The following is a 27,058-nucleotide window of genomic DNA, read 5'->3' on the forward strand; positions in this document are numbered from 1 at the left end:
TTTATCCAAAAATCATTGTTAAACTAGACAATCGGCGGGTAGGGTAACAGCCAAATGTTCTGTCGATTATTCTGGCTCTGGTGTCAAAAGAACTAGCTCACCAGTAGTTGAAGCCATTGTGATGATTTACTCACCAAAATGTTACATTTTTACTTAGAGAGCATAGAAACAGTATAGCGTTTCACTAACTTTAACATACAATGTCCGTCAAGACAGGTCATCACGCCAGGCTAAACTTTCTTCATTTAAAGTGACTACTGTTCATTAAAAAAAAAAAGTAAAAATACACATGTAATAAGAGAATTTTAGGGAAAAAAGAATGATGTAGGGATAGCAATGCCAGAAAGTACAGAAGCAAGGATTAATAGAAAAATCTGTATACAAGTAGCCACTGAGTTAATATTACAGTATTTTGAGAATTAGCCATTCTAAGATTTTATATCATTATTCAGTTTAAATACTTTTATTCATACTTGAATTTGCATGATGCAAATGAAAGAAAATCAACATTTAGTTGTAGATAAAAGTTTTTCTTTGAAAAATTTGACTACTTATGCAGGGAGTTTTGTGTATTCAATCCTTACTTACTTTCTGTACTTTTTGGGATTGCCATCCTTATATCATTCCTATTTTTCTAAATTTATTTTATTACTTGTATTCACCTACGTTTTCTACGAACTAAAGTTTCAGAATACAAATTATTGCTATAAACATATACAACAGTGACAGTTGTTTTGCTATCGCCATGCTTATATGTGAGAGTCCAAAGGAAGCTCTTTAGAAACTGTTTAAAAACTACAGATAGACTAGTCTCATTTCTTAGTATCAGATGCAACTGAAAGAGCATTCAGAACAAAATTTACCGAAAATAAACATCTCAGATAATATTAAGAATTTTCTATGGACATGTAACATTCTTTCCTGGTTGAATTCTTCCGCAGATAAAGAAAGAGTACGGTAAATGATAAATCTGACCTAACAATAATGAATGTTGGGAGAAAATATGTTCGGACACTCAAGGAGTCACATGAACACGTGATTCTTGCGCTCATCGCGATATCACGTAACGATCATAATTTAACATAAACAGTTTAGCTTCATAAAGTTATAAGAACAAAATATAAACAAAATAAGAAAACAACCACATTACATCTACCGAATTCAGTGACGACTAGTCTTTCATTTAATACTAGTACTCATCAGGTCGAATGGAATGCGACAGTCATTGTAGTGGATTGCGCTATGGATTTTCAAACGTTTTTGCTGGGTCCCTTTTTGAAAATCTTTGAGGCTTTGACGACCGCCCACTCTCGACATACACAAAGCGATATCAAATTACTATACACAATTTGAAATGTCCACTATTGTAATATTTTTTTATGATCTCGCAACTCCCTTTTTTGTCGGGACCACAATTTGAGAAAAACTGGTCTAGGTGATATATATTATAATCAATTTGCATTAATAACACAGGTCTGGGTGCTATATATTATAATCAATTTTCATTAATAACAACAGTCGTGTGCTAACAGACTAAGCAAATGCATTGTAATTATTATTCAATTTATACAAGCAATTTACAAATAATATTTTTGGATAAGAATTGATAATTATTTATTTTAACACTGTATTTTATTAAAGTAAATTATGTGACTAAAATATTGAGGTCAAATGTAAGCAAAATTCCTTAATTGTACTTATGAATATATGAAGTGAATATGCAAAGTATAAAAGTAAAAAATAACGGAATTGAAAAAGAACATACTTCAGTACAACGTTTTGCACCATTAATATGGCACATGATACAATAATACAACATGTTTGTATACATCTAAACATTTATTTTCACTGTTGTACTGCGTATCTTTAAAATGATGCCAGACTTAAGATGAAACACATCCGTATTTTTCTGCACTTAAACCTAATTTTCTTACAGTCTCCTCTGTATAGGGACTATCACAATCAATACCAAAAAGGAATTCAAAATTTTATGGTTAAAAATCAAAATTTTACCCATGATGGAAAGTTTATATATATATTTTTTACTACCTGCTATGTTGCCCGCAGTCGCATAGCGATATGTTTGCGTATTTACAAAGCTATAAACTGGGTTTGATCACATGTGATAGGCGGAGCACAGACAGCCCATTGTGTAGCTTTCTGCTCAACTATAAACAATCAGTTTTTAAAATATTATTTTTATCGCAGGTGTTAAGTCACGTACATATGGAATGATATAATAAGCCAAAATTTTAAATATACTTTCTTTTTATCTGAATTTTTATCAGTAATTAAATATTTTAAAACAATTTAAAACAAAGCATCACAGTGATAATAAAGAATAAGCATCATTTGTTGTGAAACTAAGGTTAACAGACATTAAAGTAAAATAAGCTATTGCAATAAAGCAAATGATTTTCTACAAATAAAATAAGAGGGGAGGTTTATTTTAATTTTAACAAAACAAATGTATGTATTGTATTTATAACACTACCAGTAACTGTATATAAACATTACTGTATTGTTATGTCATGTACCTCATGTTACTACGTTAATGTTGACAATACGTACTGCCAGATGGTCTTTATTTTCAGTTCTTCTTTTTTAATACTTTATACTTTTTTATGTATAATTCAGGTATAAAGTTTAAATTTTAAGATTAAATATAACTTAGAATGTATGATATTGTAAACATTAAAAAGCAGGAAGTAACCTTTACTAAAACTGGCGCAAGCTAAAAGCTGTAGAGTTCATACTTTCGCTATAAATTGAACTCTGCATTTTGAAGAAAGGCGCATAAAGGAACAAATTGCGTAGCATTCTGTTTCATGTTATTACACTAAATATAAAACAATTTATTTGTTCTGTAACTACCATTATGAGAGCATACATTAAAGATCCATTTTAGTAAATTCAGTTTTTAATAACCGTAAGTTTCAGAATTGTTAAGCGGAGACCTGGTTACATTTCACTATGCAACCCACTTGGTCACATTTCTTAGGAGAGATATATAGCAAGTAATTAGGCCTAAAATGGATCGAAATGCTCATCCTATGTTAGCCCTACTTACAAGCCGCCTCTGAGGTTTGATAAGAGGTCTGTTTACCCCGTTCATCTTGTGGTAAAGTCCGCAGGCGTTGCAGAGGTAATGGCCAGTTCCGTCTCGCCGCCATAATGGTGTAGAGATGGCACCACAATTGACACACTCCCGTCCTTCTGCAAAATGAGCGTAAGCTGCGGCCGGATCAACTGTACGTAGAGTTAAATCTTGAAATTTATACAGCACAGTGAAGTTGAAATACCACTATAACATATACATATAATTCTTCAAACATTGTTTTTTCAAATTTTAATTGTAATAATACGAATAACATATTCTCAGTCATAAAATATTAGAACACTTTTATATAAAAAAATATAACTACTTAAGAAGTAAGTCTAGGATGACCCAAAAGTCACACCCTATATTGAGATTCGTTTGAAAGTGTGGAACTGTAAGTTCACAAATGTAATACATAAGACATTTTGCTATTTTCTATGTATTTCACGTGTAACGTTACTTTTGAATAGTTGTGTATATTAATGTAGATCACAGTAATGATTCAAAATTATCAAAGCACCACAGCACTGCAAAGTATTTCATTTAATGTTTTCTACTATCAGTGAACCAGGCGTGACCGACTGTGAATTCGATGATTCGCGGCTTGCATACTATTAGTAAATAAACGCACTATATGCTCTTTGGAGCTATGTGCAGCTGCCTTCTCTCTAACCTATTAGTTCCAAATGAGAACAGATAACCTCTACATCATTTACACTGCTTTGTGCAAATATTCCAAAGAAAGCTACACAATTATATTACTTGTTTGTTTGTTTGTTTTTGAATTTTGCACAAAGCTACTCGAGGGCTATCTGTGCTAGCCGTCCCTAATTTAGCAATGTAAGACTAGAGGGAAGGCAGCTAGTCATCACCACCCACCGCCAACTCTTGGGCTACTCTTTTACCAACGAATAGTGGGATTGACCGTCACATTATAACGCCCCCACGGCTGGGAGGGCGAGCATGTTTGGCGCGACTCGGGCGCGAACCCGCGACCCTCGGATTACGAAGTACACGCCAATGATATTACTAGTGTATAGAGATGATTCTGTAGAAAATATTAACTTAAAGACAAAATAAGCGGTAGTTTATTTTTGAATTTCGCGCAAAGCTACAGGAGGGCTATCTGCGCTAGCCGTCCCTAATTTAGCAGTGTAAGACTAGAGGGACGACAGTTAGTCATCACCACCCACCGCCAACTCTTGTGCTACTCTTTTACCAACGAATAGTGGGATTGACCGTCACATTATAACGCTCCCACGGCTGAAAGGGGAGCATGTTTGGTGCGACCAAGATTCGAATTCGCGACCGTCAGATCACGAGTCAATCGCCTTAACCCACTTGGCCATGCCGGACAAAATAAGCGGCAGTAAATATAACGGTTTTATTTAGAAATGATTTTGTGGCAGATGGAGATGCAAAATGATCTACCAGGTGGAAATCTTGGAGTAATTGTAGAATCAACTAATTGTGGTCTTACACGTAGAATAAATGACTCACTAAATTTTTTACACTTAGAAGAGTTCGCCAAACTTCTTACATGTAGAATAATTTGCAAAAACTCCTTACACTGAGAATGGATCTCTGAAGTTTTTACACGTAGCCAGCTCCCTAAACATTTTATACTGAGAATAGCTCCTTAAACTTCTTATACGTAAAGTTATGCGACAAATTTATTACACTTAGAATAGCTAACTAAACTTCTTACATGTATAATGCATCGCTCAAATCTCTTACACGGAGAATGACACGGTAAACTCCTTTTTGGACAGGCTAGTTTAAAAGGATCTGTAGTAGATTTATCTCAGTGTATACTACTGTTATATGCAAAGTGTAATTTATAGAGCTTTCTTGAATACGAAACAAATAATCATAGAACTAAAACAGGAACTACACTGTGACAAGGCACGGAAAGTTTCGGGTAAGTGTAAAAAAATGCTTCTTGTGTTTATGATAGATTGCCGCACTAGTTACCCAGCAATACTTTAAAAATTACCATATTCTAGGCTGTTGTTGCTCAATCAAAATCTCAAAAGCGGTTAAAAGCGATTTAACTTATTGTTTTTTGTCATTATTTGAAAAGACTAATAATTTTACTTATTAAAAAACAGTTATTCAGAAAAATAAATCTGCTTCAATTACCTCACTTTATTTAAATTAAATAATTGCCTGTTTAATTCTCTATTATATTGGAAACATGATAACAGTAAGTATTAACATTCCATTAGAAATTGATCTCTGGATCAAGTGCTTATATATTTTCATCCTTTAGAGAGATAATTGAGCATTATGTATCGATACGAATATAATTATTTGGGAATATTGATATTGAAACTTAGTGCAAGAAAGAAGGGTTGATAGTATCTAGTTTGTGCGTTTTATAAACAACTGCGTATTTATTTATTTATTAGCATTATTTCTTCATTTCCATATCGCGTGAGAAACTTTCCAACGGTTCAGCGATAAGTCTGTCAGTTTACGACGCTGAAAATTGAGTTTGAAAAACCCGTGATGAGCAGAGCACTGATACCGCATTGTGTCGCTTTGAATTTAACAGCCATCAACCAATCGAATCGCAAGAGAACTTTCATATCTGATACAGAAAATGTTCAAAAACAAATCTCAAATAAAGTATATATTTAAAAAATTGCTTGAAAACGCATTGCATATGGCTGATTTATTTTTAAAACACTACTTTTAGATGTTATAGAATGCATAAATTTGCATATGCAAACTATTTTACTGGTGTTTAACTGACCAGCGTTTCACCATCCACTAATTCAGTTTATGGAACAACAAAGGAAAAAGGTACCTTCTTTGTGAATGGGGGAAGGGGGAAGATAATGATACAATTTGATTTTGAATAGCTTTTGCATTAAACAAAAAAAAAAACATGAGTTCCTTGATAAAATTTTCAGCAGGTCTATCTATACCTTACAAAAGTTTTAATGCTAATGTCAGTTTCAGAGTGATCTGACTAGAAGACAACGTGAGACTGAAGTGGACGCACGAACGTGTCGAACCTAGTTTCTCAGTACCAGACTTCTGACATTTTGTTCCATTTGCTGTATTTTGTTGTTATTGTTTTTGCACTGAAAAACTAATTTTTTTATATGAATTGTGTATTGATAACATACTGAAAATCTTGTGCTTTTCAAATGTATGGGTCAAAACCTGTATCAAAAAGTATGCCACTTATGAAACACTGATGGCGATAAAAACATTTATTTAACGATTGTGTGCACTTCAAAATAACAGTTTAGAGTCTTTTGCGTATTCATGTTTGAAACGTTTTTCATAAAACAAGCTGAGGCATGGTTTGGTTGTTGTTAAACGTAAAGATATAAAACCGGCTATTTTTGTTCTGCTCACCACAGGTAAGGAAACCCGATTATTAGTGACATGAGCCTGGTTACTTACTACTGAATCAAAGGAGGTGCTGAATAATGTTTAAGTTTCCTACTTTCTGCTTATAAGCATAATTTTATAAACGTATATTACAATTTTATTTGTTTTTTATTAAAATCTGAATATAACACCTAATATGAGTAAAAGAGAAATTTAAAAGTTTAAAAACCTTAATTGTCTAAAACTCATTTTGATACAAACAACTGTATACTATGTGTTTCCTATAATGCTTTATGAAATGTAGTTGTAATCGACACTAATTAAAATTTTTTTTCTTCGTACGGAATTGGGCCTGGCATGGCCTAGCGCGTTAAGACGTGCGCTTCGTAACATGAGGGTCGCGGGTTCGCGCCCGAGTCGCGCTAAACATGCTCGCCCTCCCAGCCGTGGGGGCGTTATAATGTTACGGTCAATCCCACTTTTCGTTGGTAAAAGAGTAGCCCAAGAGTTGGCGGTGGGTGGTGATGACTAGCTGCCTTCCCTCTAGTCTTACACTGCTAAATTAGGGACGGCTAGCACAGATAGCCATCGAGTAGCTTTGTGCGAAATTCCAAAACAAACAAACAAATCGTACAGGATTAATGGTCCCTTGATGGGTCAGCGGTAAATTCACGATCTTACAGCACTATAATATCCGCTGTGGACAGAGCGCAAGTAACCAAATGTGTAGTTTTGGACTAAGAAAAAAACCAACAAAAACAACAACTAGAATTAATAAATGCATAAAATACTCAGTACTTCATATGATAACGTACCAAAATAATTTTGAAGAAAAAACCCGAACAATCAAAATTATGGCCTTGAAATACAATAAAAAAATATAATATCTTTCAGAACAGATGTATTATGCAAGTTATAAAAGAAAATGATTCCAGCTATCGCCTTAGGACATTGCAATGCTACAAAGATAAAATTAATAGATTTTTTTCGTCACAATGCAATTCTATTATCAAGAAAAATCCTTCAAAGGATCACCGAAAGTGAAAGGTTTAACATGTAAGGACATCTCATTGTATGGTAAATAAAAAGAAACCTAAACCTACTTACATGTGAAACTTTATGTTGCAAGGATAAGTGAACATGTTCTTCATTATACGACTTAATGAAAAGTCGGTATAGAAACCTAAACCTACTTACACGTAACAATTTACGTTGTGAGGATAAGTGAACATGTTCTGAATTGTACGGTTTAATAAAAAGTCAATACATGAGGGCCTATAAGAATGGTATCTTTCGAAATTTATTTAATATGACTATAATTATAAAACAATTTTTAGGTTAAATGCCGTAATAAAAACAGAAAAGATAATGTTACTTTTTTATTGATAACTGCTTCACGATAACTGTCAAATTCGACTAAGATTAGTTTTCCTCTGGGTTTAGGTTATGCTTCTATTTTATTACAATATATAATTGATTTACCTATAGCTTACAAAAAATCACCAAAATTCACATATCATTTTATTTTTTACAAAAACATATCAACTGATCACATCGCGACCTGGTATCTCTCGTAATCTGAGAGTCGTGGGTTCGAATCCCCGTTACACCAAACATGCTTGCCCTTTCAGCCATAGGGGCGTTGTAAGTGAGGGTCGGTCTCACCATTCACTGGTAAAAGAGTAGTCCAAGAGTTGGCGGTGGGTGGTGGTGATTAGCTGCCTCCCTCTAGTCTTACACTGCTAAATTAGGTACAGCTAGCGCAGATAGACCTCGTATAGTTTTACGCGAAATTCTAAAAAAAACAAAAACATAATTGTGCCTAAAGAAAATGGATTTGTTAAACTAAAAATAAAATGAATTTACACCAAATTATTACAGTAATCATAACCGAGAGAAATGTTTAAGTCTTTGTTTTAACACAATTTTCTATCTTACCAGCAACTGAGACAGTTTTCAAAGTTAGACCTATGTGCATAACTAGGTTTCTTGAGGAATAATTATTTTACTAAATACAGGTTTGATGCATTTCATTAACAGGTGTGGAAATATATTATTGCAGCGGGCATAGATAAAGATCACTTTTATGAAGTCATAGCTAAAGATATCGAACAATTCTGAAAATAAGATCTCAGACAATACGTTTATTCAAACACGGTAAAAAGAGCCAGCTGCACAGGACAGCATATTACACATACAATATACATACAATCATACAATTCAATCTCGATACTGCGTCATACAAATTACCGACAACTATAAACATACATGTGTTATTTAACATACGTTTAGAAAGATTTAGAATGATAATAAACACCTGTGACAACACAGTATGCTTTTATGTGTTATTATTTTACAAAGTAATAAGCACATCGTGCAGAGTTGAGACAAACATGCACTTTAGTAACTATTATTATTATAGATATGGGTATAAAGCTGATAATGTCAAACTGATCAAATATAAAATTCATACGTCCAGTCAATATGAGACGATAAATGTCTTCTTGTTTCGTTAACAGTAAAGAAAAATTTTAAAATTAATAACTTATGTCTTGTACTTTCGAAACATATTTTCTTTAAAAAAAAAAAAAACATTCCTCTTTAATAATAAATAGTTTATAATTTAGTTGTTTGAACTCTAGCACAAAGCTATACCATAGGTTATTGAAACACGATTTATAACGTCGTAAGTCTGCAGATACTACGCTATGCCACTGGTCGGTGGCGTTCAAAGAAAAATAATCTTAGTCAGGATTTTATCTAGCTCTTTATACATATATACATTCCTTATGATATTTGCCGATTATATTATCTCTTTACCTACAATGAAACTATGCTAACCTTGATATATCCATACATTCACTTCCTCATGAACAAATATGGGATAATCAAGACCTCATGATTTGAGAACATATAACACTAAAATTAGGGAGTCGATCGTTTCGATGGCTACAAGATTATTAGTCCACTGTGCAGTTTTGTGTTTCACAAGAAGACAAATATTTTACTGCTGAATATTCTTGGAAGCATCATTTTAGCTTTTCTATCAAAATAGAACACAAGATTCGTTTTCCAACTGTTGTGAAATAAAACCAAATTTTAATAGTGCTATGATTAACAGTGACAATGCTTTTCTAAATTACTGTGTAAACTTCTTCGCATTTTATAACAAAAGCTACATCGTTAAATATTTTTAATTTAAAATGTTATATTTGTGTTTCATCAAATTGTTTTATGATTTTTCGTCTCATATCTGTTCAAGAAAAATATTATGCAACGATAAATATCTGATGATCAGATAGCATAAACATATTTTTTAAAAAAGAAACAGTTCTATCATTAACCTTATCGAAACAAAGGACTCATATGTTTCCATTATTTTCTTAAAAAAACTGTCATTGCTTTAAGGGGAAAATTCTATATTAATATGCATAATCTTTCCAATGAAAAACCATAGATGTTTCATTAAACAAAATAATTTTTATATAGCATGCTTTAAATAAAACATTTTGGATATAAAAAAATCACAATATAATTATTAGTTGCAATATTTTATATATTTTAGTGGGTAACTAATAATTGTAACTAGAGATAAACGAATTCATAAAAGACTTTCAAAACAAAATATCTTCATTCAGTTGCTCCGTGTTTCTGGTAACAAATACTACGGTTTTTAAAAATTAATACCTACCTGTTCGTCGCGCTAGGGGCGCTGCTGTAGCTTGCATTGTCTGAATAGACACCATCCCACTTTCAAAGTTGGCCCAAGGATTGACATCACTACCGACATAACTGGCATGTGAACTGCGTCCATTAGTACGCGATAAATAGCTTGAAGCTTCTCTACAAGCGGCTCCAACAACTCCACCTGGTGTTGTAGGCTAAAATCGTGAACCAAAATGTAAATAATTTACAATGCTAATATTACAGTATAAAAAAAGGTATTAATGTAATTTAACCGACAATGAACTTATTTGGTTTCTGTTTACAACCTTTATTAATCTATTTTAGTTACAAGTATTTTATCTGTTTCTTTGTTTGTAATTAGGTATCGAAACCAGTTTCTAACGTTTTAAGTCAGAAAAAATACAGCCGCATCACTGCGGGGCAATGTATTTTATAAAATAAAACAATCATACTATTTGAGTTAAAACTTAATTTTAAAGTACATTGTACGTATATGATATCATGAAATTATAGTTGAACTGTCAAAGATATGTTTAAAATAGTTATATAAGATTCTCAGATTCTGTGTGTGTTTGATTCCTTATAGCAGATTCTAAAACTAAATTTACACACATATCCTCAACTGGATCAGCGGTAAGTTCACACACTTACAGTAATAAAATCCAGATCTCGTCTCTTGTGAACAGAGCGAACGTAGCGTATCGTGTAACTGTGCATTAAAACAACCAAACAAAATATGTCTACATAACAAAAACATTGACATATTCCAAAGTCCCTTGTTGTCTTCCAGTAAAGGATTGAGGCCTTTCATTACATCATTTATAACAAATTTCTTAATTCCTTCTAATAACTTAACAATACATTTGAAAGTTTACAACGCCAAACTTAGTGTTCAATTTCGGCGGTTGGCACAGCGTAGATGGCCCACTGTGCAACTTTGTGTTTAAAAACGAAATATCTTAATATTGCATAGCATTGTGCTATTTACCTAATATTTAAAAAAAATACATTAACGCATACCTCATTTTGTTCAGTAATAAAACATTTAAATTGAATCTATTGTATTATGCGTGTATGTATTGTAGTCGAAAGAGTGTCTCAAATTCAGAAAATGAAGAGATATATGTTAATTTGTAATAAAAGTGGACAATCGCTTGTTTTACAAATTGCAATAATGTTTTTGGTTTTTGCTCTCATCGATAAAATTCTGAATTTCGGTAACAAAGAAACACAATGTTTTATACAGTTGGTTATTTTTCCAGATATCATTCATACATTTCAACATTAGCTTTTTACAAAATGTTTTTTTCATCTAAATAAGTACCTACACCCTAACATCTTCTACTGACCTTTGACATGTAGCTGGTAGAACAGTCTGCAACTCAAAGTAACTCCAAAGGTTATAAGATTTCAAGGATTACCTTACTTTTTACCATGGATTAAAACAGTTTCACCCAAAGTTTTATCTCTACTATTCTTCACAGCTGATAATACGTAGTTATATTCAAGCTATTTTCTAAGTTGCTATTCAATCTAGATTATACCCCAAAATAACTAAACGCGTAAAGAATTTATGGTTTCAAATGATGTATTTCCTTATTCAAACGTCCCTCACCAGTTACAACGTTTAATACATCATAAAAGCCAATGTTTTGTATTAAGAGTTACAATAAGTACATTACTGTTAGTAAGCTCCAGCAGTAGAAAATCCCTGCATACAGAGTTTGCACTAGTATTATTATCCTGAATCATGTATTTTGTAAAGCCACGTATTTCAAATTTCATAAATTGCACGGAATGAGAGGCTAATTTTTGGCATATTCAGTGGTCCTAGCTACAGTAGATTTGGCAAATAGCTGGTAGACTTATACGTTTCTGATGCTTGTATCTCCATTACTGTGTCCAGTAATCATTAATTTCTGAATGACAGTAAGATTTCTTCCCTAGGCATTTTCATCTGAACTGCATATTATTCCATATACACAAAAGGATTCACATGTAAATGGTAATGATCCTTTCTCTAGCTAAGGATGTGCTGTCACAATATTTTTTGCATAATAATGAGTACCATGTCAAATCCTTTTCGAAAGATAAATGACAGTAAGCCTCAATTTATGATTAATGTGGTCTAATGTTTGTTGATAAGCTGGAAATGCACGTTTGCAACAATTTTATAAATATATAAGTGCGAGCCCTTTATCAACGACCTCAATTCTCCAGTACTCGATGTTTATCTAAATAGAGAACACTAAATTCTCAAACGCTTAAAAAGCTAACTACAAGTGACTGTTTTAAAACAAATTCTGCATAACTTAAATGAATAGTTATTTTTCGTAGCCTTTTGCGCTTTGCTTAAAAACTAAATTAATAAGTATATTAAGAAATATATATGTATATAGCAGTTTTAATGACTATGAAAATCGTTTTAGAGAATTTAATAAAAATATTTTAAAGAGTATGCAATTTTAACTTATTTTCTAAAATGTTTGTTCTATATTTTACCATTTTTATATTCCTTAAGGTATAATAGGCAAATTGTATGTGAAAATAACTTATTTGAATTTTATACTTAATTAAATGAATACCTGGTTACTTCCTGATGAAATGGTTTAATTTTGAAATAATAGGTATTTGTTTATCTTGAATTCTCGCACAAAGCTCCACGAGGGCTATCTGCGCTAGTCGTCCATAATTCAGCAATGTAAGACTAGAGGGAAGGCAGCTAGCCATCACCACCAATTCTTAGACTACTCGTTTACCAACGAATAGTGAGATTGACCGTCACATTATAGCGCTCTAATGGCTAAAATTACTTATGTTGTAAAGGTACAGAAAATGGCCATTATTCCCTTCAAAATTTGCTTTTGTGATCTGGATAATGAAATTTAGAACTTAACCTATTTTCTATGTAAAAACGGGCAAGTTTGCACATTTTCATTTACATAAGGTATGAATAAAACAACATATGAATAAAGATTTACATATATTTATATTAAAGTTATACACAAACATTTAGAAGTGAGTATTTTTCCAAGATTTGCGACTGTAATGTAAATCACTTTCACGTATGACCCCTCAGATATAGTTTCCCATCATGTTTTCATTATACGCTCCTTGGTAGCGGCGTTCAAAGTCCAGCTTATCTTTCTGGACTCTCATTGCTCCTCTGAGTACGCTCCCCTGTTCTCCTTGAATTTATTAAGTTGAGCGTCAAGGATATGCACTATCAGGGACATCCTGCAGCTTATTTTGCCGTAGTTCTTCACCAGAACCTCAACCAGTTCCACATAGTTTTCGGCCTTGTGATTGCTCAAGAAGTCCCGAACCACTGCAACAAAGCTGCGCTAAGCTTTTTTACTTCCTAATGAGATTATTGGAGAATTCTGTGCACTCCAGGATCTTCTTTATTGTGGTCCAATGAAGACACTAACTTTGACAGCTTAGGGAAGAAGTCTCGAAGGTACTTGAAGGCTGCAGTCTCCTTATCAAGTTCTCTGACAAATTGTTTCATAAGACACAATTTTATGTGCAATGGTTGGAACAACACTTTTCGTAGGTCCACTAGTGGCTCACACTTGACATTGTGCCTAACCACAGAGAACTCGGTCCGTTGTGGTCAGTGCTTCCTGTTGTAGTGCGCTGCGGTGTCCCTACTGTCCCAAAGTAAAAAACAACAGGGAAACTTGGCAAATCCTCTTTGGAGACCTATCAGAAATGCCACCATTTTGAAGTCATTGATAACCTCCCAGCCATACGCATCATACTTCAAGGCTTCTAACAAGGTCTTGACGCTGTTGTATTCTTTAAGGTGCATCGAATGAGCCAGGGAAAGAGATGGGTACTTTTTCCTGTTATGGAACAGCACAGCTTTGAGGCTTCTGGATGAGCTATCAATGAAGCGGCGTCACTCCTATCGTGTTACAGGCAATTCCAATTACCTCGCACAGGCCGGATACATTTTGGCAAAAGCAGAGCCCATCTTAACTAGTGAAGAAGCTTGAAAAATGTCGGTGACGCTTCCTCTGACTTGCGACTTGCACACTTTCATCTATAAAATCCCACTCCTTGAGCCTAGATGTCAAAAGCTCAGCATTCGACTTTTTTTACACCAAGATCTCTGATCAATTAATTTAGGTCTCTTTGGTTGGGATAGAATGTGTTTCTCTCACCAGCTGTACTTTTGAAAGTGTAATCTGGATCTTTAACGTCTATCTCCTCTTCTGATTTGCTGCTCACTTCTGAAGATGGCTACTTTTTTTCTGGCGGAGTGAGTACAGGGAGCTCAGACAGTGTGGCATTGGGGCGATGAATGATGGAAGGCCCGGATACATGATTGCAGATGCATTCTTGCCAGCGTGACGTTTGGAGGAGTCTACCATGCAGAAGTGGCAATTGCTTAAGTGGTCAGTGGGTTCACGCCACATTCTTGGAATAGCAAACTTCATGGCTTTCTTTTCCTCTTTGTACGATTTTGCAAAAGAGCAAAATAAAACTGTTATTACGAAGAATAAATTTATTTCATCCACAACTAATGTATAAAAGGTTCATGGAAAATGTTTTATATGTGATATTTTTCTACAGTATTGGAAATTTAAAAAAAAATAAAAAATATTTAAATTTTAAAAGGTTTAAAATTTGTATAATATAAACTCTTACTATTTAAGCAAGCAAACATTGTCCGTCTTACCTTTTAGAGTGTTTTTGCAGTGCTCGCAGGTAAAATGAGGTGCCCAGGGTTTGTCTTGATTACCGACAGGCAGGCCGAAATACGCCTTGTAGGTTTCACACATTTTAGCAGATGCTGTCAAAGAGTATACTTTTTCGCTCTTGTCTTGATAAATTGGCCACATACATAGTAGAATGTGTCTGAAGAATGCTTGCAGCTTCTTAATGACATCTTTGATAAAATGAGATAGGTCTATGTGTTCACTTAACCAGTTAGAACTAAACTGAAGTGGTGAGTGGTTAGCCCTGTATATCTATTACTATGGAAAGTCCTGGAAAGTTCTACAACATTCTAAAAAGTTCTTGAAAATTATTGTAAGTTCGAGATAATTCTCTATTAGCTGCTCAGAACTGAGCCTACCTGGAATGTTTTGAAAAATGGGTAAATTTGAAAACGAAAACTTCATTACCCAGGTCACGAAAGCAAAGTTTAAAGAGAAAAATTGGTCTTTCCCATTTACTTAAGGCATAAGAAATTGGAAAATAACACTTTCTGTCCAGGAACAAGAAAAAGTAAAAATTTTGCTACATAGTGTAATTTAATGAAATATGGAATACTGTTAAATTAAAATATTTCTATGAAGTTTAACTCCTTTATACTATTTACAGAAGAAGGTTATTAAATTATGTTAACTTACACCTTCTTTCAGAGACTACATCTCAACTAACCCCTATTTCATAGCTCTTTAAACCATAATGCAAATAACTATAAAAATAAACAGAACCTGCAGAATGGTAACCGTTTTCATAGAGCTTTCTTATATTCTTATGATCATACAGAGGTAAATTGTCACTGTTTTCCTATAAGTTACAAGTTATATATGTATGATATGTGTTGGTCACAAAGCTGTAAACACATGATGAGTATAAATTATAAAGCTGTGAACGTATACTCAGTATGAGTTACAAAGTTGTGTATGTGTGTTAGTATGAGCCACAATGTTGTGAAGTGCTGTTTTCTGAGTTACATAACTGTTTACATACTTTTGTCCCATGATATTCAAAGCTGTGTATGTGTGTTGAGTATTAGTTACAAAGCTGTATATGTGCTATTTTCACATGAGTTATAAAGTTGCTTTTGTAATGTTTAGGTGAAAACCTAATTAACAGTTCTGATGATTTATAATTTTAACAATTAGATAGCTCAACACATTTTTGGTCGATTTATTAATTATAGTAAACCATATCATAACTGTTATAAAATAAATCAATTAGCACTTGGTTGTAGTTTTAAACATACATTTATAGGCTATATATTTTTTAACTTTATATTCCTTAGATATCTACATCGCACTTCGTAAGTCCTCAAAATACGTTTTTAAATTATAAACGGTTGTAATATGGTAAAACTATTTTATTTTCTTTGTATGTTTATTTAACACTGTATGTTTAATTAGAAAACCTCAAGCAAGTGTGTAAGTGAAAGTATAACTTTCATTTTCGTAAAAATGGTGTAAAGGATTTTTGTTTTATCTCAAAATCTTCTATCTACTTTTCTGGATATGTTTCGAGATATCAGCAGGGAGTTATAATAATAAAAAAAATGAATACCTGGAAACCGTATCTCCCACTTGATATTCCGGCATGTGGAGTTGAACATGCCGAGAAAGAGTCAGCAGAGACCGGACTCGGACGTCCATTGGTGGTACCCCACACACTGACCGCAGAGCAGTGTGAATGAGCAGCTGGAACAGGAGGAGAGGGAGTACCGGTGGCTGGACCCATCATCTGGCTTACAGAAACCGATGGACTGTGCATGTACTGGTGCATGTGGACGAGCGAGCGCGTGCTGGGCACGTAAACCGGGCTAGTATGGAGATAACTTCCAGAGTCTTGATAGGGAGGTGCCGGTATGTGAACAGAAGAGAGGTTTTGAAACATGGCACTTCTTTAATAGACGATGAAGTTCGAAGATTAATTAGGTTAAGCGGCTGATTCTTGGTTTTAGTCAGTTATACCCGAAAACAAAGTCAGCATGTTTATTGTGTTCGAACTATGATGACCTAAAGAGAAATAAATATTTAACTTAGACAAAACGTATACAGTGAATAAATGATTGTAAACTATTTGATAGTTTGGTTAACTACAACTTTAACGTTCTCCTACAGGACAGTTAATTGTCGTACTAATCGAGTCTGTTTTTTGGCCTAAGGAACTCAATGATATCACCTCATACGTTCACTTCACTTCTTAACCATAGTAAGTTTAAAGTTCTACTGTAGTCAATGGAACCACCTTAATTACTTTGCTCTTCTCTCTAAATAATGTTTCCAGTGGCTGAGCGGTGTGTTTGATGACTTATAACACTATAAATCAGGGTTCGATACCCGCGATATGTACAGCTTAGAGAGTCAGTTGTGAAACTTTGCGATTAAACGTAAACAAATTTCAAATACTTTTATCAGTAAAACTTTCCTTGTCACTAAGCAATTTTATCTTAGTCTAACTGGAACTTAAGTTACATTTAGTTAAGATACATTTTTATCTCAACTGAGTTTCTCGTCATCACATATTAGTTATTTTACTATTTTTACCCAAGTAAGATCAGCAAATAATATATAGTTTATTAAAGTCTAGCAAAAGATATGTACTATCACCAGCCCTTAGCTTGCAGTACTCTGTCCTTTCCACTAACCAGTTTATTGTTCTGTTAATGAAGTTCATTAGAATAACCTGCATAACAGGCGTGATAAAGTTTCGTTACAATAAATCATTAGAGCACCGTTTTATCTAGTTAGTTGATGTCATAATCTTAAAGTACTGAATATAAATACCTACCATTTTTTTAAGAAAGACTTGTACTTTTTCTTGTTCCTCTCTCGCTATTCCACCCTATATTTATGTCATGGTTATAGTTAGCTATCTATACAATACAAATGAACTTACCCAAATAGCTTGCGATCTCACAGTGAGCAACAACATCGTATGTATCTCAGAACGGCTAGTATGAGTATTAACACTTTTATTGATAAGCATAATACCCATATCAGCTGTTCTGGGATACATTTTTATTTCAAGTGGGTTTCTCGTCATCAAGAATCGAGGAAAACTAAAACATCGTTGGAATATTATATTAATTTTAGCAAAATAAATTTACGGTCACTAAATATCCTTCGCACAAATTTTTATTTTCCTGAACAGTTTATATACATAAACCATAGAAAGCAGTCTACACGGTTGTAATCAGTTGATTTCAGTACAAGCATAAGCCTACTCTTCTACGCGAGTTAGTTGCTATTTTATAGAATAAGTTTAATTTACCTTCTCTTTCACTATTTTATCTACATCAGTCAGCTGTTACTTATATTCATATGCTTAAGCCAGTTCATATACCATCCTGACTAATCAGTTACTTGACACAACTTACGTTTATAAAGCGTGGTTCTCCAGTGCATTTATTCAAAACGACTCCGTTAAATGACAGTGTATATCGAATTACTATACCGCAGGTACATGTTCCAGCCAAACACTTCTAGAACAACAAAGAGAGGAGGCGTGGTGGTTAGGCGTCATCTCCTGTTAATGCAATTAATAAAATCCCTGTAGAGCAGCGGTTCATAAAAAATGAGGGTTGGTGCTATTATGGTAGAGTCAATAGTGTAATTATGCAAAATTAAGCGTTTCAATATGTTTTTTATTAATGAAAATAATAAGTATTTATTACAACACGTATATCATTTTAATATGTATCCGTGTATTACATCTTGTCATTTAACTTATTCTTTCATTCATTTAAAAAAGATGGGGGGGGGGCGCAAAAGTCTGGGAAACGCTGCATGCAGTAGAGTGTCCTGTCAGTAAACCGCAACACACAACCAAAATACTGTGATCATTTACAGCGTATATACCCATCATCATGTAGGGTCTAACTGGTTTGTTTTTCTAGTAACGGTCTGCTATTCGGATAGAAATGCAACCACAGTGTTTAGTTCACATATTATTGAACACTTCTTTTTTGCATTAACTCATAAGATTTCATATTAGATACAGTAGATCTAAGTAAAAATCCACCTTTATGAACTTTCAGCAACCCATACATTATCTGTAGATGTGAACCACGGGATCTTAACCCCAAATATTGGATTTAGTTTATTATACACGTTGTTATTTTTAAAGATCTAATAAATATCTTTGTAAATAATTTTATCCTGTTTTGTCAGGATCAAAATCCAATTTCTTTAATTTTGTTTTATAACTTAAAATATCCTATCCTTTCTTATTATAAATATTTTTCATTTAGTGCTACTATACAATTCTCTTTATTAGCTTTTGCATTCGTTTCAGTAGAAATAATCATTACAACTCCTCCTGAGTAATATGTTTTTCTTGTCATTATAAACTCGTGCCAATATCCTAGATGTATCGGATCTACCATAAAATTTTATAATTAAAAGTTAAGGAATATCTGAATTTTATGATCTAACCAGTTTTCTAGCGTTTAATAACATACCTTGAAACGGTAGGATGAACTCTGACGATTGAAGAAGATTTCACTATTTTCGCTCGAGAAAAATTAGTTAATGATAGAAACACGTCAACTAGAAGTAAAGGAGATTAGTAGTACCATTAACTTATTTTTTATTGGTTTAAACCATCTAATCAGCTTGTTTGTAATAGATTAAAACCACAGTGGGTTATCTGCTATGTCTAACGTGGGGAATCGAACTCAGAAATTTAGCATTGTAAATCTGTAAAGTTAATGCTGCCCCACGGGTGAATACTTTCCAGTCAGAGGATTTTAGTAATAAATTTGACAAAAATTCATGTTGTTTCTTTATATATATATCTATACACACACACATATAATCGTACACGAGGTAAATTATAGATGCTTTGAAACGTGTAGATGCTTTTGTTAATTTACTTTATATATTTAATAAAAATTTATACGTCATCTGCGGTTCCAAAATGCAGCACTTATACCTGTCATTAACAGGTTTGAAATAATTTTTAATGTCAAATAACACATGAACATTAGAAAAAGATACAGATAGCATTTATTCCAAATTTATTACAGTGGCAAAAAAGAAGATCCCTATGTTAAAAAAAGAAGGAATTCTCAATGGTTCTAGCTCTTGAATCATTTTGGGCAGGATTAGAGTAAATTAATCTACTAGGCATTAAACGTGATCAAATACATTACTGGAAAGGGTTTGACCTCATGAGTTCAAATCGGTTGAGAGATGAATTAGCTAAGAGCTAAACCTTCGTACTTAAAAAAACAACAAAAACAAACTCAGATCCATTTTATGAGTTACTACGCCATGGTAAAAAACCTAACTTTAATTGTAAGAAAAACTTTTCTTCCTAAAATGTTGCAAAAGTTTTATTTTGTTTTATTATGGTATGGACATTTCAATGTAGTATATATTTTTCGGAATATTTTAATGTCTAGATTAAGGTCTTTAGAAAATGAAAAACAAAAAAAAACAACAAATACGTTTGTTGACATTAAGTAAAAGTGATTGAGAAGGCTGCTTAAAAACTATTATACTCATGTTTTAATGGATGTGGAACAGTTTTTTTCGTTTGTATGGTTTTTACTTTCGCGCAAAGCTACAAGTCGGCTAGCGCAGATAGCTGTCCTTAATTTAGCAGTGTAAGACTAGAGGGAAGGCAGCTAGTCATTACTACCCACTGCCCACTCTTGGGCTTATATTTTACCAACAAAAAGTAGAATTGACCGTAGCATTATAACGCTCCCTTGGTTAAAAGGGTGAGCATATATGGTGTCACGGGAATTCGAACCCGAGACATTCAGATTACGAGTCGAGCTTCCTAACCATCTGGCCATGCCAAGCCATCGAACAATTATAACAAGATTTTTGAAAGAGATGTTATCAGTGAATTATATCAAAAATGAAATTATTTGTCAAAATATAAGTAGATTATAATAAAGGAACTGGGTAACTTCTACCATATTCTTTGGAATACAACATTATGTAGAACAAAGGATTTTATTATAATTCCCTATACAAGCAACATGTAGCATTTTGTCACAACGATGATTGAATTTTGTTTCCTAAAATTTAACTTCAGTCTGGGATACTGAAATGTCTAGTAAGTTGCTGTTTAAGCGCATTTGAAATACTGAATAAAACATGGAATTTTTTTCTTTGTAATAAATTAACTACAAAATCTTTGACAAAAGCAAGCAAAATGTTTTGAAAGTTGTATCTAGATACTCTACAGAACCAATAATATTAAAAGATGAACGTCAATTTGGCTATAGTTGACCCTAGCTGGAGGACAAGTGAGTTTCCTGTTATCGGTGAAACTACACAATGGGCTGTCTGTGGTATGTTTACAGTAGTTATAAAAACCCGATTTTAGGGTTATAAATCCTCAGGCTGAACAATCGGGGAAAGACAGACAAATGAGACTTATTGATAATAAAATGACGTATTTCAATGTGTCTACATACTAGTCTAGCAAAAACTGCTAGTATCATAGTGGTAGGGGTGGTTAAAAAAACAAACTGTAAAGAGTTAAACTTACTACTACTAGAAAAGCAATTTAATCAAAGCACTCAAACTATACATTTTTCTCATTTGATAAAGCCAAAGTTGTAACGTCTTTTCTTTTCGTTTTAAAGTTTCGAGCCAGTTGTACTATGACATCATAGTGAATAGCGTTATCAATATTGAGTTTCGAATTACCGTCTAAGAAAGTAATGAGAAACAAGGGCCCTTGAAAACTAAATTGAAATTATAATATTAAAGTATTAACTACGACAGCTAATATTTAATAACATACAATTTTAAATTTTCTATTTTGCTTTATTACAAAGCAGTTATTCTGATTCTTCCATAACTCATAACCTTTTTGTTCATATTAGAACCAAGCCTTGACATTTATGCACATTTATAAATAAATAATTTAAATGCATAATGCTTTCACACCATTCTCGTATTCGTATTAGTTTATATGTATATTTGCGACTGACAGTAACGTACTTACAAGACATATCTAAAAACTGGTGGAATAACTATAGTGCATATATTTTCATAACGAATATGATTATAAGGAATACTTGCATATACAAATACCACTTCTATATTTTCTTGATAAGATCCAGCTGTCTCCCTCAGTGTCAGTAACTATTCATTTAGTAATGTAATAAATATGTTATCACACAATAATATGTAAAATTTGGACGCTCTGCCTGAGTCCAACCAAAACAATGTATTCAGTACAACAGTTTACACTTGACTGTAGATAAATGATTAGCTTATTTATGATGTTTTCAACAGTTTTACGGTGAACACCTGCGTCAGGAAAAGCAGACACTATTTACAACATATGTGAGATCCGGAATGGCCAGGTGGGCTAAGGAATTCGACTCGTAATCTGAGGGTCACGGGTTTGAATTCCCGTCACACCAAACATGCTCGCCCTTTCAGCCGTGGGGGCGTTATAATGCGACGGTCAATCCCACTATTCGTTGGTAAAAGAATTGGCCTAAGAGTTGGCGGTGGGTGGTGATGACTAGCTGCCTTCCCTCTAGTCTTATACTGCTAAATTAGGGAGGGCTAGCGCAGATAGTAAAATCAGACGAGCTTAATCGATTTTGATCATTTTTGTGAAACTTAGATTCACTTGGTTAAACGAAACCTGTACAAAGAGAAAGACATTTAAAAGTTAATATTGCCTCATCTTGTTCGAACTTTCCTTCAAACAGTACTATGTTAAGATGTTTTAAAATATGTTTGATCCAAGTGGAGAAACATTAGGGCAATTTAAATAAGAAATACTTGTGTTGGCCACTCTGAGTGGGCATTACTGCTATTATGTTGGACATACACGTCCTGGAATTTTAAGTTTTATATATATTTGCATAATGGCACTGCTTCAGATGCTATAGGAGCGATAACATATCAAAAGTTCTGAGTTCACAGTGTAACGAATTTACTATTGTATATTTATATTAATTTCTATGTTTGTTTTACTTTAATATATTTTTAAAAAATGCATATAACTCATATTGTTAAATGTGTATTGCGAAAGTTCTGCATATTTTCTGAATTTGTAGAATATTCTCAAGTGTAAGAATCAACAATATGTGTTTTACGAAAGCACCAGCGTATGTTTAAGCGTTATTTCCAGCTGAACTTTCAAGAAACCTCACCCTAAAAGTTTATAAAGCGACACACTAATAGACAGTTTAATATTATTGGTTTGTTACAGTTATTATATTATAAACCTCGAAAACTATAAATGTGATAAACGCTTATTAATCGGAAAACTACAGATATTTGACAAGAAACGTTTATACCTTTCCAACATTACAAACCGTTTAACTTCAATGAATTAACTTTGGACGTTAGCATTTCTACTCAAACAATAGATATTTTTATCGATAAAAAAACACGTTTGATGAAGCTAGCTAGCTTCCAGTCAAGTGAAGTACCCGTGTATCAACATAAAATGAATTTGTAATTGTGAACCATCGATACAATATTCAGTCTCAAATCAGGTAAAAGACTCAGTATTGTTTGTAAATTTGTAAATAAATTATTATTTGTAATAACCGTTGTAATAAATTGTGTTATCATTTGAATATTAAAATATATTCGTGTTAAAAAAAGAAGATTGTGTGTATCAATTTTGTTGTCAAATATCATAAATTTGACACATATCGACATTCAATTAACTTCTAAGTTAAAAGTTCAAGCTATTTAAAATTATAATATATAATATTATAGATTGGAGACTCGTCGGAGATAAGTTATAATAAATAGCGTAATCAATTGAGAGTTCATCCTGGATCTGAATTGCAGAACAAATTCGTTTTAAATAAAAATTGAGATCTTATTTTGATTTATATTTATCAGTGCTACAAGATTTGAACATGTCTGATTAGCAAGATTTTCTTAAATCACCCTCCCTCCAATGAGAAAGATATAACAAAAGTGAATTGCTTGAAATTGCTAAAGTTTTAGAATTAGAAATCAATGAAAAAAAAAGAACTAAAAAACGTATTATGAAAATACTAGTCGATGATCAATATTTTAGTGTTTCTATTTGCCAATAAGATTTGAGGGATAAAGATAATTTAAAAATTCAGCTAAAACTCAAACAAATCGAGCTTGAACAAGTCCGTACCGAAGCCCAGAAAGAAGTTAAGCTGAAAGAAATGGACACTAGACTCAACTCAGATCGACCTAGGCAAAATACAATTTTGAACTCAATCGATTTATTAAAGTACCACCATCTGATTAAAATGAAGTTGATAAATGCTTCTAACATTTTGAGAAGGTTGCCTAATATTTTGTCGCTCTCTCTCTTTAGAAGATTGTATGGATTATGATAAGGTCAAAGCATCTATTCTCAAAGCATATGAGTTAGTACTAATGGCTTATCGCTAAAAGTTTTGATGTTATTGCAAGCAAGATTGTCAAACTTATATGAAATTCATCCATGAAAAAGAGGTTTATTTTGATTGATGGTTTAATTTATAGAATATTGGAAATAGTTTCGAAAAACTAGGACAATTATGTCTAATTGTGGAATTTAAACTTTGTGCAAGTGACGACCACAAAATTTACTTGGATGAAAAGAAAGTTGAAACACTACAGGAAGCAGATGCTCTTTTTAATGATTACACGTTAACACGTAAAACCACTTTACATGACAAGAATTTCTTACTATCTCAGCAAAAACCAATATCTGTTCAATCCATCAAAGTTGAGGATTTTTCCAAAACATCCAGCTTCTCTAGTTGGATTCTTCTGAAAGTTTGGATAAAACTTTATCAAAACAATCCAGGCCTGTCTGACATTTTTTAACAAAACCTGTTCATATCATGTCCGATTGTCAGTGTTTAAAAAAGATAAGTGAAAAGGAGGCAACGCCCAGTGCGTTCTTGTCTCCATATGGATGTAGTTTCACCAAATCATCCGATGCTATTGATTTGACCACTGATAAAAAGACTGATGTAATTAGGGAAGACTTTAGACCTTTTTTTGTCTGTTGGTTCTGTGTCTTGACAAATGGCACTGCTAATCTCATGTTTGTATATATTCTATGTGATACTGTGGCGACTCAGTCATTGTTGTTATAAGATATACTGCTTTTAGATTCAAGTTCTGCCACTGGTAAGTCTGTTATTGCTCAGGATATTAAAAGTGGCTTTGCTAATGTTTCTCTTCATAACATTTATTTAGTATCAAATCTAATTTCTTGACCAATTGTAATTGGAGTAAGACCTACTCTTCCCATTAAGGGTGTATCATTATTGTTAGGAAACCAAAAATGGTTAGCAAGCCGATAACTGTTTCACCTAAGGGTAGTATTATAGTCAAGGAAAATCGAGACATGTTTCCCTCGTGTTTTGTGACTCGAGCTCAGAAATAAAGCCAAAACAGACACGTGTTCGGAGGATGACATTACAGATTTTTCTCAGACGTTTTTTGGCTCAGATTGTGAATGATTGTCCCACTTCAGGGAGTAACAATGATGGATATAATGGATCTGATTCATCTGGTGAAGTTCTGTTTGCTGGAAGGAAAGTGCTCACCGAGAAGGAAAAGAATCCGTAGATCCCTTCACTATTTAAACATAAACTCTCCACAGGGAGTCATTTAGGTGTTAATAAGACATGTGATAAATTATGAGACATTTTCTTTGGCCAAAAATTAGGCGAGATATTTCTCAGTTTTGTAAAACGTGTCATATCTGTCAATTAGTCCGAAAATCTAACCAGAAAATTCCTGTTGTTCCATTGAAACCTATTCCAGCGCTCAAAGAACCCCTCAGTCGTGTTATTGTTGACTGTCTTGGGTCTTTCCTAAGACAGTTTTTTTGGGTCTTTACGGCAAGACAGTATTTGTACTGATGCACTTTCACATGTTATGTAATTTTATTATTATAAGGTTGTATGTATTGATTATGTTATATACTGTCATAATTACTGAAGTTGTGTAATTGTTTGTTACTGTATTATATTTAACGCGAAAGCTTTTAGTTTCCTTTTTTGATGTTGCCCCCATATTCGTTCTCTTGCGTGCCCCCCGCTAGTTCAGCGGTAAGTCGACGCTAAAACCAGGGGTTCAATTCCCCTCGGTGGGCTCAGCAGATAGCCCGATGTGGCTTTACTATAAGAAGAACACACACTCGTTCTCTCTCAATAAGTGTAAAACAAGGAGCGATAATCAAACTTAAGAAATGAAGCCTGTTCGATATATCTTGTAAACGTAATAATTTATGTAGTAAACTGTCAAATAGAACAGAATATGCTTATTTATGTTTCTTTCTTTCTTTGTATAATGTTATCCATTTTAAAATATTCAATGGATGATACGATATTAGAATACATTTCTTCTTTCCTTTAATCATACTAAAAAAAAAAGTTACCAAACTTTGCAAATAAAGTAGCATTTATTTTGTATTAATAATGGTTTTAAAGTTTCAAAATGATATGTATATACATATAGTTAATAATTTATGTATTTATAAGATCACAATTACAACGTGGAGAATCTAATCTCTTTATATATTACTTCGTTTGGCCCGGTATGGCCAAACGTGTTAAGGCGTGCGACTCGTAATATCTGTTTAAATTAGCCTAACCTAGGTAAAGGTCATACCATATAAGCTAATATACTAAATTAGTCCAGCCAAGGTACAGCTCATGCCATATAATTTTATACAATACACCCACCAATATAATAGCATTATTAAGAATGGGACAACCAGTTCTATTTAGTTATCAGATGAGATTTGAATATAGTGCTCACTAAATAACAAGTTAAGATAAATTATTATCGTATTACAGTTTACAACATAAAATTCTTAAAAAAGGCGTTTCGCGTTTAAATTGTATTATACAATTAGTGTTATGGCTACGGAAATAAATTATGTTTAATTTATTATGATTTGTTTGTTTGTTTGTTTTTGAATTTCGCACAAAGCTACTCGAGGGCTATCTGTGCTAGCCGTCCCTAATTTAGCAATGTAAGACTAGAGAGAAGGCAGCTAGTCATCACCACCCACCGCCAACTCTGGGGCTACTCTTTTACCAACGAATAGTGGGATTGACCGTCACATTATAATGCCCCCACGGCTGAAAGGGCGAGCTTGTTTGGTGTGACGGGGATTCGAACTAGCGACCCTCAGATTACGAGTCGCACGCCTTAACACGCTTGGCCATGCCGGGGCATTTATTATGGAGATTTAAACTATGAGAACCAAGGTATA

General features: G+C 33.3%; 1 protein-coding gene and 1 long non-coding RNA gene across 8 annotated transcripts in view; one reads left to right on the top strand and one right to left on the bottom strand.

Annotated features, from left to right (window-relative positions):
- LOC143252891 (uncharacterized) overlaps positions 1–27,058 on the top strand; it is an 87,904-nt gene that overhangs the window by 19,429 nt on the left and 41,417 nt on the right. The gene's annotated exons all lie outside the window — the stretch shown is intronic.
- The window catches only part of LOC143252888 (GATA-binding factor 5-B-like), a 102,015-nt gene that overhangs the window by 8,398 nt on the left and 66,559 nt on the right, over positions 1–27,058 (bottom strand). For 4 of the 7 annotated variants that reach the window (XM_076505702.1, XM_076505703.1, XM_076505705.1 and 1 more), the window contains 3 exons: positions 16,412–16,863; positions 10,140–10,329; positions 3,071–3,249 (listed from right to left, as the gene is read on the bottom strand). In XM_076505702.1, the coding sequence (XP_076361817.1) occupies positions 3,071–3,249; positions 10,140–10,329; positions 16,412–16,741 (699 nt within the window). In that variant the 5' untranslated portion in view covers positions 16,742–16,863. Of the gene's footprint in view, positions 1–3,070; positions 3,250–10,139; positions 10,330–16,411; positions 16,864–18,121; positions 18,199–18,227; positions 18,377–27,058 lie in introns of those variants that run through there. The other 3 variants (XM_076505704.1, XM_076505706.1, XM_076505707.1) reach the window with 3 other exon arrangements.

Source organism: Tachypleus tridentatus, chromosome 6 (genome assembly GCF_004210375.1).
Source record: "Tachypleus tridentatus isolate NWPU-2018 chromosome 6, ASM421037v1, whole genome shotgun sequence".
Classification (NCBI taxonomy): domain Eukaryota; kingdom Metazoa; phylum Arthropoda; class Merostomata; order Xiphosura; family Limulidae; genus Tachypleus; species Tachypleus tridentatus.